We start from the raw sequence: 14,376 nt of genomic DNA on the forward strand, positions 1-14,376 counted from the left end.
TTTGAAGTTCTCATTAAAATGCCAAAACTATTTTACTTCCCACACACTTAATTCATATTTCTGTAAAACAAGTGAAACTCGTGGCCTGTCGTGAGAAACATCCAAAAGCTAACTAAACCCCTAACCCCTGCCCCGAACTAGCCCCGCCTCTCCGGGAGTAGTCTGCTGCTCACCGAGCTCACCAGTGCATTTTCCGAACACGCCATTTTCCATCGACAACTGAAGAGCGACTCAATCGGAGGAGCGCGGAAAGCCTGAACTGTGGATTCCTTCAAACAAGGTAACGCCTGGACTCATTTTCTTTCTAAATCCATCTTTATGAAACCTTGTAATCGCATCACTCTGTCAATTTAATCGATCTTTTAGATTTCTGTCGTTGCTCCTCGAATGATGCTGTGTAGGCCCCAAAAAGGCGACAGCCATTTTAGCTATCCTTAGCCAGCTAACATTGTTCCATCTCACTGGCTCCAGAGGCTCGAAATATATTCTTAAGTCAAATGTTAAACATGCAATAATGGCCGCATGTAGAATAACAGGCACGGAGATAAAGAAAATGTATCCTCAACAGACTTTGGAGTCCCATGCTTAGTATTTCTGTTAACATTAGCATTAGCCTAGCCTGATAGTCCGTTAGAAAAGTAGGCCAAGCTGCAGCGGGTTGTGAGGAGTTGATTGAAAACGTGGTTCTTTGGTAAATATAATGGATGTAAATGTTATATTAACTTAATAACTTGTTTAGCGGCGCTTTAACTTACAACCTGTATAGGTATGTTCAGAAGAAATTCAATAGTTGCGTAGAATTTTACGAAAATATTAAAAAATAGGGTTAATTTTCGCACCACACGTTTGAATGACTTTTGATTATTTACGTGCTTGATCCCTTTCCATGATACAGAAAAGATCTATGTGATGCACTAAGCACAAGTAGCTGAATCCTGTAGCTGTGCTCAGTCTTTGTCTTCCTTCTTCATTGTTGTGCGGTGATATAAACAAACAGCATTTGGGTTTTGTTTGTGTTTAGTGGATAAGTCTGAACTATATTTTGCATCAATTATTCATTTCCTCTTTGTTTTGTTTTCCAGATTCAGTCATGCACCGTGACTGTCCTCTTGACTGCAAAGTCTATGTTGGAAACTTGGGAAACAATGGAAACAAGACCGAGCTAGAGCGGTCATTCGGCTATTATGGCCCTCTCCGCAGTGTTTGGGTGGCCAGGAACCCCCCAGGCTTTGCCTTTGTAGAGTTTGAAGATCCTAGAGATGCCACTGATGCAGTGCGTGAGCTGGATGGAAGGTATGAGACGATCTTATCTAGGAAATCAGTGATTTGAATAAGAGGAGCAGCTACAGTGGTTAATGCTGATTGTTTGGTTTGTAGGACATTGTGTGGCTGCCGTGTACGAGTGGAGCTGTCAAATGGTGAGAAACGTAGCCGAACCCGTGGTGCCCCTCCTTCTTGGAGCAGACGTCCCAGGGATAGAGATGACTACAGGCGTCGCAGTCCACCACCCAGGCGAAGGTGACCTACATATTTTTTGTTTGTCAGTTGCCACTAGAGACAACACCTCATACACATTGATAATGCTTGATGAATCCACCCTCTTACCCACAGTACAATTTCCTGGTAATTGTTCACACTTTTCCAGTCTAGGCATTTCTATTGTTTGTAATCCTTTTCTGATTTTACATTTGTGACTGTTGCAATGTCTAAGGCTTGCAGATTCATCATCATTTACATTATTGGTCATTGAGTGTACGGCGCTAGACAGATAGACGTTTAAAAATCGACTAATAAATAAGAGATGGGAACGTTTCCTTTTCAAAGGTTAGGTAGTACAACCTTTAAATTACAAAGTGCATCTTAAAATCTGTTACATTTTCTGTGCACTTTCAGGTAGTTTCTGCAGTTTAGCTGCTTTCAATTGGCAAATTGCGTATACGAAATATATATACAACATAGGATGTCAGAAGAAGTTTAGTCTGTATTGAATTTTTTGGTGGGGGGTGCCAAATGTGATGCTTTTATTTCCTTTTGTTTGAGGATGCTCTTTATTTTCATCTATATTAATAAGAATGAAACCCGTTGCAGAGCCACCACCATGCCTCTTCTCACCACCCTCTGAGTCAATCAACTAGTCCTCTTTCAGCATCATGTGACTGCTGACCATCGTGCCCCAATCAGCTTGGCTGGTGCTGTCACATGACCCGGGCATGGCCAGTCGTCAGGTTGCACCAGCCCATTGGTTCCTCAGCATGCCGTTCTCAACCTCCTCCTCCTTCAACCTTAACCCAAACGGCAGCGGCCCACCTCACATTCCCGACCAATCAGCGTATTACGTTTCCAAATGTCTACAACCTACCAGCAGCAGCCTTCGGCTAACCAATTAAAGCAGGAAAAAAGCCACAGCCAGCCCCCATCTGCCTGCCACCTAATCACCTTGCAGCATCTGGCCAGTCCTATTCAGCCAATTCTACCTACCCGGCCGACAGTCTGCCTCCCTTTCGTCATATCTAGCTTGTTGAAAACCAAAAATACTAGTAAGTTTTCCTGCTTCATTCAGTACACTGCTGATAAGTTTTGAAAGTGAAGAGACAGCTGGTTTGAAAAGGTAGTTCTTTTTCTTATGATTTGAATTTGTTAGTTTGTCCACCATTTCTGTAATTCCTTGTTTCAAATGGGAAGGGTCCAACACCAAAAGTTTGGAACTTGACATTACCAGAGATAATCGATTATAGATTATCATCTGGTATGTTTTGGGGGCTCTGAGCAGAATTATGAAGTCTCATAAGTCAAAACTCTTCTCAACCCCCCAATGAATATCAGAAAATTTTTAATGCTGTGTGGTTGGTTTTAGCAGATCGCATTGGACTTTGACACTAGCCTCCATATTCTTATGTTCCTTGAACTGCAGTGGACCAGTTTCATACAGATGGTGGCCTCTGTGTGTATTTTTGTTTCCACACAGAGCCAGTCCACAGTGTGGTGTTAAATCTTTCGAAAGGGGCATATGCTGCTGATAAGCTTACTCATCATTTTGTAAAAGGGTTTGAAGCTCAGGTGCCCGTACAAACATCCATGTCTGCCAATTAGAGAAAATTTCACACTGCTGACTTAATCTCAAAATGAACATGATACTATGGGATAGAAGGGGGGTGATTCGTAAGCATCTGCCATCTTTATGTACTAGGTCCATTGCCAGTGATTTACATTTTCTAATGATATCATTGCTTTTGAGGGGGTAAAGTCTAATTTTCATTTTGAGTTACCAAGATAACAAACAGCTGTGTTTGAAGGTGGCCCATATAAGAAAAGGATTAAAATGGCATGGAGCTATACAGGCTGTTCAGTGCGTCTCCTTGTTTTTAAACAGTTTTGTGTTTTTCCTGTGCAGATCCCCACGCAGGAGGAGCTTCAGCCGCAGTCGTAGCAGGTATTAAAGCTTTCACATTCTTTGGACATCATAATACATCTATCTCAAATTAATGAAACATACTGTTAGCCAGAGCTAGCTAACATGCTTAAAAATTTGACAATATTTTATGTTGGAAAGTCCCACAAGTAAAAAGCAACTTGACCATATGCAAGACTGAAGTTTTGGTGAGCTGGACTATTGTTGCCAAGTTAAAACATTAGAAACGGGCCACAATGATGGTAATCATCACTTCTACACAGGTTTACATAAACTGTTAAAATTCGTTGCATTCATTTTTATTTCAATTGGATCTGCTGATTTGTAAAGGACATGTGTCATGAAGGGAAAAATAATATCAGAACCTCTCTAATTAAGAATAAACCTTTGATTGAATTAAACTGAAATGATGTTAAGCTAATGGGATTGTTCATATTTTTCAGGTCTTTCTCCAGAGACAGGAGGAGGGAGAGGTCCCTCTCCAGGGACAGGAACCACAAGCCTTCAAGATCCTTCTCTCGATCACGAAGGTACTTACTCGCTCTTGATATATCTAAAGATGATTTAAAACTACTGCACATCCAATGTGGTTTCTAGAGGACCCTTCACCACAGATAATAATGCTCAGCATACATGTGTCCTTTGGATGTATTTAACTGAAGCTAATTTGAGTGTATTGCTTAGATTGTGAGTGACAATTTGGTCCGTTCTCTTCCTGGCTTTAACATTTTTCCTTTTCCTTCCTTGCAGCCGTTCCAGGTCCAATGACCGAAAATAAAGGAATGTGTGAAGGTGTAAAGGGAGCTAAAAATGAACGGTTGCATAGGCTATGCCGCTTCATGATGGACTTCAACTTTGTTCATTTTTGTGTTGGATTTTTTAAAACAATCAAGCATTTTAGTGTCCCTACTGTTTTGCTGTTATTGTGATTTTCAAATACTTTTTAGTGGGTGTGGACAGGAGTGACCCCTCACAGAAATTGTTTGTCTCCTTTGTCCCAAAACAGCTGTACCACCTAGCATTCCACTTCATCAGTAACTCTTGATACCTTTTGGGTTTTTGAATGTACTGTGTAGTTCGACATAGTGTGAGTAGTTCTTCGTTTTCATTGTGTAAACACCAGCATTTTTTTTTCAAAGGACTGGGACTATGTGTAATTGCATCCCTGTTTGTCTCTAAAGCCAATTTGATATCAGCGAGCAACTTTCTTCATACTGAAGGTTTTCATCTGTTAATGGAGATGCAAAATTATGGCATAGGTTTTATTAAAAAAAAAACTAAAAAAACAGGTGTTAACACGTCTACTTTTGGTAAATTGCATTTTCCATTATTTTATTGTTTCATACTCTGTGAAACGGTCTCAATAAAAATACTGGCTGTTAAACATTGCTTATCTTTTTTTCTCTTTTTTTTACCTCACATGATTATATGCAAATCTAATGTTTTACTCTGAAATCTAATGTTTTACTCTGACATCTATCCAGTTTATTTTCCACAAGAGGGCACTCCTATAGCATCTACTTCAGTATATTTCATTTGTGTTATCATTGCCTGTTGCCATGTGTCAGGGTTTGCTTGGTTTTTCTGGAGTGCTGTTTGCCTCTTAATTTACTAATTTTACAACTTGGAGGGGAGGTTGAGATTTCTCCTGTTATACTGGAATAACTTGTGTGTTAAATATTTGAAATGACTCACTATGGTGATTCAGTGTGATTATGGTAACTACTTATGGCTAGATAACTACATTCATTTTGTCTTGTACCCAAACATTTAGATACATTCAAAGATTTTTTTTATATGTAATTCTGACAATTTGACAGTTTAAAGTCACACCTGTTTTTAAGATGCCTCTTTTTGGTGAAATTAAAACTTTGTGATGATGATATTCAGATTTGTGACAATGATTAGGAAAAGTGATTAAGAAAAATATTTGTATAAACAGTACTTATTATGTAAGTAACTTGACTCTTAATGAAGTATGTGTTACAGTTTTGAGCAATACAATATACTTAAATTATACAGGTGTAAGTAAGGGTGAGGTTGTTTGTGTCCCATTGTCAAACATTGTAAGAAAGTGATGTAGTCATAAGAAAGAGAAAAATAAGGTGAGGAGAAGTTCATGCCCTCACCTGCATTTGTTTTTCTGTCGAACAGTGTCTGGCATGAGATAGAGTAGGATAGGGAGAGGATAGAGCCCTTGTGCTGCTGATAAAGTCACTTAAGATAATGTAGTGGAGAGTTAAAACATTTTCAACAGTTCCTGCAGGAATGATTTCAGTTCAACACCTGGAGATTAATATAATTCATCTATAGTTTTGCATTAGAGGTTTTATTGAGACAGATTTAATTCAACTTAAAATTGTGGTTTTAAAATGACATTTTGTAAATGTACAGCGGCGGATGTTCTCACAAACATGTATGGTGCACCCTACTGTTCATCTGTTATTCAGTTCACGTGGATCGTCTGCGTGAACGGAGAGAGCTCGTGGGCTTGTCCCGGAGAAGAAGAAGCCCGCGAGCTGGCTCGTCCTATCCCGATCAAGCCCACGAGCTGCCTCCGTTTCACGCAGACGATCCACGTGAACCGGCACATCACGAGAATTCCCGGCTCATAAACGCGCGCGCTTTTCCACGAGTTACTGAAGCCCGTGTGACGTCAGTGCAGTGATCAGTCAGAGCGACCCCGCCCCCTGTCCCACCCACCGCCGTGTAGCATGCGCGAGTTACAAAAACCCACAGAGATGGAAACTGATCACTGGTGGAATCTAGTGAAAAGCTTTGGGCAGCTCTACATCTCCACTCAGATGTACATGGCTGTGCGCCCAAAGCAAGCTCTTTAAGTTAACTCAGTATAACATAATAATAATGATAATTATATATAGGTGCAGGCTTATTAAATGTTTGGACAAATGTTTATGGATAAATCCACTGAGAAACCTGCCGTGTTTACACCCACTGTTATGTCACATGTGTGGTGTCTGTCGCCCGCGGAGCTCAGGACACGAGACACGACGAAGCAGGGGGGGAATCCGAAGGTCTCTGCACTTTTTACATCATTATCCCTTACTGTACAATTATCAATTTCAGTGTTGAATACTCAACTGGATTGTATAATATTATTTCATTATGGTTTTACTTTTCACTCAATCTACTGTTGCTTTTTGAGTTTTTCAATGTATGTTACTTTCTCGCACTCTTATCTTGCTCAGTATTATGAGATTGATACATAGTTTATAACATTAAGTCCAGAGATAACAAAAATCCACCTTGCTCTGTAATTCACATTCTATACCTACATCTTGTAGGGAAACCAAGTGTAAAAATAACAGGGTGTGGTTGCACGGTATGGGAACTGTGCTGGACTATTTCTTGGCATGAAGCAGTGACTTCATGAATCTCATCTGAAAGTTTCACAGTGACAAAAATGACCCAAATGTGCCCTGAGGTAAAGGAGCTGTGTTTGTGGTGGGCTAATGCTCATTAACTTCCTTGCCTGATGTGCCAGATGATTGGATTCCTGCTTGTGAGATATCCAGCAGCCTTGCAAGGTTACTGGCTTGAATAATGTGTCCTTTGGACATGAAGCTTGTGTACTGTAAGACTTAATATATTGTTCCACATCCCATCCCCATTGTTCGTATATACAGTCAGGGAAGTGACACGTACTAGAATATTATGGAATTCTGTTTGTCCTGTAAATGATCAAGTTCACTAGTTTGCAGGATCACATGAGGGAAGAGCAAAATATTTATTTTCTTTTACATACTAAATTCTGTATAGTGAATATGAAAAAAATTTCTTAACTGACTTTTTTTAATTTACACAGATGGTCTTACTGTATGAAGCCGACACAATTACACACAGGGTTTAATGACACTTTGTTCACAGAGGTATCAGTTCTCCTGACCTGACCCATGAGGTAAAACATCAAGTGTTCTGTGGACAACCATGTTGCATCACCACGGTCGCAGGTATCATTTTGCAAAGAGCCAAATTCTATTGATAATAAATATCAATCAATAAATGGTTAACTAAGCAGTGTCATCTGGATGTGCCTCATTTGGCACCACCTCTGATGTGAAACATTTCACAGAACACGCAGAATAAAAGCCTGCATAAGAATATGTGAGGGGGACTGCAGCTGCCTGGGAGCTGACAGATAATAAAGTGTCTACTCAGCTGTACAAATGTCGAGCTTTTGGCTGTGGTCACACACAGCATATGCACTCGTTGTTTCCCCCATTTTGTTTGAATTACATTAACTTCACATATCCACCACTAAATACAGTTGAACTGTAGATGTAAACAACTTTCTAAAGCAGACTTGTGTGTTTCTCTTGTGTCCCAGTAGTAGCTGCTCAACAAAGGAGTCAGTGGGGTGTTCTGTCTGTTGGGCTTTTATACGCCGCATCCTACAGTTGGGACTTGGCTGTTGTTGTGCTGGGAGTTCGGCTTAACGGCAGCACGGTTGGGTCGGGAAGAATGAGTTGTCTCTCGGCTGATTTAGGGCAGAGATAAACTAACCTGGCTCCAACAACAAGATGAACAGGTGGATCAGCATCAGGAGAACCATATGTGTGAAGGTTCAAGCTTTTTAAGTGGCTTGTTAGAGAAACAGGTTTATTGAAAAAGGATTATGAGATTAATTATGAGAACTACAGGCTAATTCTCTTAATTCTCTTTAAACTCTTTAAAATGTGGTATTATCATCATATCTTGTACAGTCGTTTTTTTTCTTCTCCAAATCAGAGAGTGGAGCTGCTTATAACCTCAACTTGACTATAACATTCTCAAACTTTATTAATGCTTTTGAGAACAGTCTTTATTTTACAAAGATACTTACAGTTAATACATTTTATTGTGCTTTATCCTTCTGCTCCTCTACATTGCTTGGCATTAGGAAATTGAACTACTACTTGTACATATACTGTAGTCAAAATTATCTCCACCTCCAGCTGCTACAACATTTAACTGCTGGATAAACATGAGTGCTTAAGTAATAATTACATTTATTATGCATATATCATGATATACGTAACTCTATGAAAGGGCACAGGCTTTATAATTGTTTTTTCTAATAATTGTGTTCCTAAACTTGCAGTATTGATAAAAGTTCTACTTATACTATAAAAACTACTTTGTTGAATGTCTAAATAATAACTGGTTTTAATAGATATTTTTTTATTTTAATAGTTATTTACATTATCTTTCTTGTTCTTGAGGAGGAGAAGCTCAGTGTAAGGTTGTGTTAGGTGTGATAATCGAGAGGAGACAGAATTGAATAACAGCAGCCTCAGGGTGGTGGTTTTTATATTTATAACAAAGCTGTTGTGAAAGTGTGACATTTAAAACTTCACAGAGGAACTTTAACAACAAATCTGACACAAGAAAAACTTCAACTGCGCTTAAGACACTTGATACTTTGAGTACAATTATGAAATCATACTTATTGATGTTTTTTTTCTTCATGTAATGAGTTTATAATGGGTTTTGTTAGCTTGTAAGTAACTCTTATAAAGAGATAAATGTCTATACACACTGTGGGCCTGGTTTATCTCCAGCCTTATAGATGACATGTTTTCATAACTCATAACTTCCAGAACCAAAATAAGACCTTGAAATCAAACTTTTTTTTCTTGCTGACCTACTTTTATCTGAGTGTATGGAAACACACATTCTATGGCTGCAGACAGTGACAGCCCCAGTTTGACTCCTGGACACGAGCTGCAGCCTCACGTGGAGCAGTGTAGTAAACTGGGCAGGGTCTGGGTCTCCTCCTCTTCCTCCTCCTCCTGAACCGAGGAGCCGGTGACTCCCCCCCCATCCCCCCACCCCACTCTGATTTGGTGTGTGTTTTCCTCTTCGTGGGATCTAAAACAAGCAAAAGCAGAAAATGTGTCTGTATCACTAATTTCAGAAACATTTGTCTATATGTGGTGCACATATCTCGTGAATCATTTATCTAATCAGCTACACTTTATTTGACAAGTGTGTTGTTAATTGCTGCAATTTGGACACGCAATCTGTCCAATATTAATAATAATGTGTCAGTTGCTTGATGGCCTCTGAAATAGCCGACATGCAATTAAAGAAAGAAAAAAACGGGTTAAGCAAATCATTCAAAGTTATATACAAACCACACACATTAACAGTTATACAGCTGATTCAGTTTCATCTTGTTATAGTATATTGACTGTAAAATCTTCCCTGCAGATAAACCAGGTAGGATAAACACAAAGTTTTCTGACTTCACTCTGCACCATAGGCTGCTTATAAAAATCTCTGCACACAACGTCCAGCACACAAACAATGAAATGAGAGTATAATGTAGAACTGTTTGAGGAAACTAATGACAAGGAATACTTCTGAAGTGGCTCCGGAGCATTGACACAGGACTAGAAAACTAGCATGTTCAGAACAGGCACTGCAAGACTGACTGAAAAAAGAACAAGCTCTTTGCAGAGGTGGGATCTTCTGATGTGCGCACTGAGACGCACGGAGCCTGGGCTGGGCCGGGTCGACATGACGCTGGAATTTCCTCCTCCTTACTACTACAGACCTCAGAGACGACCGTCACGTGTGCTCTTTTCCTTCCCGGGGAAAAATCCACGTGTGTGGGGCCTAGAGTCCCCCCCCCCCCGCACAGGACAGCCGCAGCCCCGCCCACCGGAGTTCATAAAAGTTTAGCCCGTTATCCATGCCTGTGAAAAACACTTGGAGACTTGATCAAGGAAGAGGAGAAGCTCAGTGTAAGGTTGTGTTAGGTGTGATAATCGAGAGGAGACAGGATTGAATAACAGCAGCCTCAGGGTGGTGGTTTTTATATTTATAACAAAGCTGTTGTGAAAGTGTGACATTTAAAACTTCACAGAGGAACCTTAACAACAAATCTGACACAAGAAAAACTTCAACTGGGCTGAAGACACCTGATAATGTGAGTACAATTATGAAATCATACTTATTGATGTTTTTTTTTCTTCATGTAATGAGTTTATAATGGGTTTTGTTAGCTTATAAGTAACTCTTATAAAGAGATAAATGTCTACACACACTGTGGGCCTGGTTTATCTCCAGCCTTATAGATGACATGTTTTCATAACTCATAACTTCCAGAACCAAAATAACCTGAAATCCCATTGGATCATTTCCCTTTTAATTCATTTTCCAGGCTCTGATGTATCCATCAGGCCTTGAAATCAAACATCTCTTATAGATTTCTTGCTGATCTACTTTTATCTGAGTGTGTGTTTTCCACACACACTCAGATAAACACGTTCTATGGTGCAGGCTGCAGACAGTGACAGCCCCAGTTTGACTCCTGGACACGAGCTGCAGCCTCACGTGGAGCGGTGTAGTAAACTGGGCAGGGTCTGGGTCTCCTCCTCTCCCTCCTCCTCTCCCTCCTCCTCCTGAACCGAGGAGCTGGTGTCCACCCCCCTACCACACACCCCTTGTGCATGACTCGCTCTCCCGCCACAAGCCTTGAAAACTACATTTTCTTGATTCCTTTCATAAAATTAGAATTCCCCTAAAGTAATATATAATAATAACATCCAATTATAATAATGTACAATGTATCCTTTGATCAAAAAAAAAAAAACGCCCCATCACATGACCTAGAGTCTATAGGACAAACTGAAGTCCATGAGCCTGGCTGTAGTTGGTGAACATCTTATTATTATATATTATATTTAATAAACTCATGTTCACTTCCATCTGTCTAACTGGAACCGTTAATAAAATACAATATAAATCTAATCAGCGTTAGCAAGCCTTCATTAGTGTGACCTCTCCAGCAGGATGATGAGGGTGGACTGGTTTCTGTAGATTGTTCCCTGACGTGGGAATCCTGCCCAACCCTTCCCACACACACATAACGACTGATTCTGCTGATTCCTTCCTGTAGTTCTCTTCTCACAGGGAACTTCCCCAAACAGTTAGTCAAAGAAAATGGAAAACACTGATCTGATCAATAGATTTATAAGTCTATCATTTGATTTTTTTTAGTGATCAGATACTCCTGATCAGTTGCTAGAAGGCTTGTTGTGTTCTGGGATGGTTTGACACTGCCACCCAGTGCTGGCTCTGTGTGCCTGCAGGGAGTGTTCCGTGCTGAAGACTTGTCCCTACATGTCTGTGTGAGATTATGTTCAGGCATGTTACCAGTGAGTCACGTTAGAGGGTGCTGCCCTCTCTGTTGCTATAAAGAGTTCCTCTGTAACAATAGTATGAGACACAGCTCTCTAGTCTTCACGGAGGACCAGGTTCAATCATGGTGAGCTTAACTTAACTTAACTTCTTTAGAAAAAGATTTTACTTGTGTGAAGAATCATTTATTCATTTGAGATCATTTCAGAGGAATCATTGTATCTTTTATTTGTGCAAAACTATTCTATCATTAAGGGTCTACGAAGTAAAGCAGCAACGATATGTCAATTGACAGGAAAGTAATTTGTGATTTCCTCTGTGTCCTGCAGTGTAGAATCATGGCAGCTCACAAGTGCATCCTGAGCTCCACAGTTAAGGGCTCCGCTCGACGAAACCTGTTCGGAGCCTTGGACCGAGAGCAGCTGCAGGTGGATTACCAGGCAGCGTTGAGGAAAGACCTGGAGGAGGCCTCACGCCGCTGGGGTTTCGACTTCATGTCCAACAAGCCCCTAGAGAGCAGCGATTTCCAGTGGAAGGCCATCCCAGGTACTAAGGTGCCCATGCTCTACAGGTCCTGTATGGTGGATGTGGGTCAAACAGAAGGTCAGAGGTCACCAAAGGCAAAAGAAGCGACCAAGAGAGCAAGGTTGCAGCCACTGCAGAATGACAAGGAGAACGTCCCGAGTTTGCCAAACAGGTGTGCACTCAATCTGAAGAACTTTGAGAAATCACCAGAGAAAATAGAGAAAGCAGGGGCCAAGAGGAAACAGACCAACCTCACAGGTACATTTTTAAATACTGCAACAGTGGATTTCTATATATGTCATTTCTGGTAGTTTTTGCATGAGCTGAATACCCTGTTTCTTCATTCCAACAGATTTCTACCAGACTAAACGAAGAGTGGTTTGGATGCCGCACAAATCTGGCGAGTGAATTTCAATGCAGTGTAATATTCCATTATTTCCGAGAACTACACAGACTAAACTCAGGAATAGTACGTTCTGCACAGACGCCGCACTGTCACTCACCGGGACGTCCTGAACCCAGTGAATCGCCATGAAAACAGAAGGGACCTCAGCTACACATGATCACTATCAGATTAAATTGGGGTACTGTATTCTCTCCGGGGTGGTTGGTGTTTTTCCCAGTTGTAGGTAGGGGACATTTGAGTGGAGAAGATTGACCATAATCTCTAGAAATAGTGGATTTATACTCATTTGGATCAAGGGGATGCCAAAGTGCAGACTGACATGTCCTAGTCTACATTCCACAGGGCTGTAAAACATAGTCACGTCTCAGTTTCAGAGGAAATGTGAGCCTCTAGAACAGCGAAGACGTGATGACTGAGCATATCACTGTACACACTTGAAAAGGATGTTATGTGGGTCAACATCATTTAGTGTCATAATGAATTTAGGGAATGATTGAAAACTAGAGAATGGATGAAGCCCTTTGGCTCCTTTTTTTGAATCCACTGTTCTACAATTTCTTGATGTGTATTATGAGGACCAGGAGTCTTTTACCTCCCGTCCAAAGTGTATTATACTTTTATATATCCAAGTGTTCAATCGGGATTTGTTTTTCTACCATCATGTACACCGAGGAAAATGCTTGAAGAATAATGACATCCTGTGCACGCAGTCGCTTTGCTAAGATGATACAAAGACAGAAGTGCCATCACGTCCTCTTCCTTCCACTATATGCTGATTGATTTTCAAAGTGTGTGTCCACAAGTGCTCTGTCCAGACTCTGACATGTGTACAGCACCAGATTAATGTAGTTCACAATGTCTGATGAACACTTATATTTAGGTATTATTTAGTTTTATATATATCAGAACAATATTTGCCTCAAAACAAATACTCTTTTTTTCCTACATGACATTTATGTCAAATGTTGGAAAATCCTGCTGCTATGGATAATCTGAATGGGGTATCAATCAAGGTTACTGTAACGCTAATCCTTTGACAGCTTTGAAATGTTTGACACAATTAAAAACAAAAGTCTACACAATTATCAGCATTACTCTGAACAATGAACGCACTTCTGTTTTTAGACTTGTGCACAGGTCCTACATATTGTTTTATGTTAAAGCTACAAATGAAAAAGATTTATCCTTATTTATTGTCAGATATTTTGCCTTTGAGTTAATTAAGTTTTTGTTTAAAATTTTTATGAGAATCCAAAATTACAATAAAAGGCTGAAAGTAAAATTTCTTGTGAATGTCTTTACTGCCTTGTCATCTTTGCTTTTGGTTCTTTTTCTCCTTGTAATAACAAAAAGGCCCTTGTCCAAATGTTAAAGAAAATGAAAAAAATAATCTGATCTGCTGCCTTGCTCAGATCCCCCCTTAATTTGAATGGATAAATATTTATCCTCGTCCCATCCTCCTACCAAGCTTTGTTGAGGTCCGTTCAGTAGTCTTTGTGTAATCTGTTGACAAACGGACATTTATCTGACACATAAAGGTAGGAGCTCATTTTTAGTTTATACAAAATAATATTTCTTAATTTTATTAAATTCGATTTTGGAGCCAAATCATGGCATTATCTCACTTTACACTTTACAGGCACTTTACATATTAAAGTTGAGACCTGACAATATGAAAAAGAAACATGACAGTTCCCATAGTGAGCGACAGTAGAGAGAGAGAAAAAAAACTTGTAACAGGCAGAAATTAATTGATGGGGAGGAGATATCCTTTATTTACTTTAGACTATTTCTAATTTCTAAGAGATATCACAGGTCACTTCTTCCTGCAGCTGTTGGGCTGTAGCTCTGCTCAGAGTCCACCACATGAACTTTATATATATGTCAC

The 14,376-nt window shown here is 40.0% G+C and overlaps 2 protein-coding genes across 2 annotated transcripts; both read left to right on the forward strand.

Annotated features, from left to right (window-relative positions):
• The first annotated feature begins 134 nt into the window (after positions 1 to 134).
• Positions 135 to 4,797, forward strand: srsf3b (serine and arginine rich splicing factor 3b). The gene is made up of 6 exons (XM_020086941.2): positions 135 to 280; positions 1,083 to 1,293; positions 1,378 to 1,518; positions 3,392 to 3,430; positions 3,853 to 3,939; positions 4,160 to 4,797. The coding sequence occupies exons 2-6, from the start codon at positions 1,091 to 1,093 to the stop codon at positions 4,185 to 4,187; spliced, it is 498 nt and encodes a 165-aa protein (XP_019942500.1). The 5' UTR covers positions 135 to 280; positions 1,083 to 1,090; the 3' UTR covers positions 4,188 to 4,797.
• Positions 4,798 to 11,557: 6,760 nt separating this feature from the next.
• On the forward strand, positions 11,558 to 13,570 carry cdkn1a (cyclin dependent kinase inhibitor 1A). The gene is given in 5 exon segments (XM_020086501.2): positions 11,558 to 11,684; positions 11,887 to 12,133; positions 12,168 to 12,205; positions 12,208 to 12,340; positions 12,435 to 13,570. Coding segments are annotated over 5 exon segments (477 nt in total). The 5' UTR covers positions 11,558 to 11,681; the 3' UTR covers positions 12,491 to 13,570.
• Positions 13,571 to 14,376: the final 806 nt, after the last annotated feature.

Source organism: Paralichthys olivaceus, chromosome 2 (assembly GCF_024713975.1).
Source record: "Paralichthys olivaceus isolate ysfri-2021 chromosome 2, ASM2471397v2, whole genome shotgun sequence".
Taxonomy (NCBI): domain Eukaryota; kingdom Metazoa; phylum Chordata; class Actinopteri; order Pleuronectiformes; family Paralichthyidae; genus Paralichthys; species Paralichthys olivaceus.

What these genes read in the sequence shown, in the direction of transcription:
- srsf3b (XM_020086941.2), top strand. Translation starts at nt 1,091, where the DNA reads ATGCACCGTGACTGTCCTCTTGACTGCAAAGTCTATGTTGGAAACTTG. An exon ending in AGTCCACCACCCAGGCGAAG is followed by an intron (nt 1,519 to 3,391) that starts GTGACCTACATA and finishes TTTCCTGTGCAG; the next exon opens with ATCCCCACGCAGGAGGAGCT. An exon ending in TCCTTCTCTCGATCACGAAG is followed by an intron (nt 3,940 to 4,159) that starts GTACTTACTCGC and finishes CCTTCCTTGCAG; the next exon opens with CCGTTCCAGGTCCAATGACC.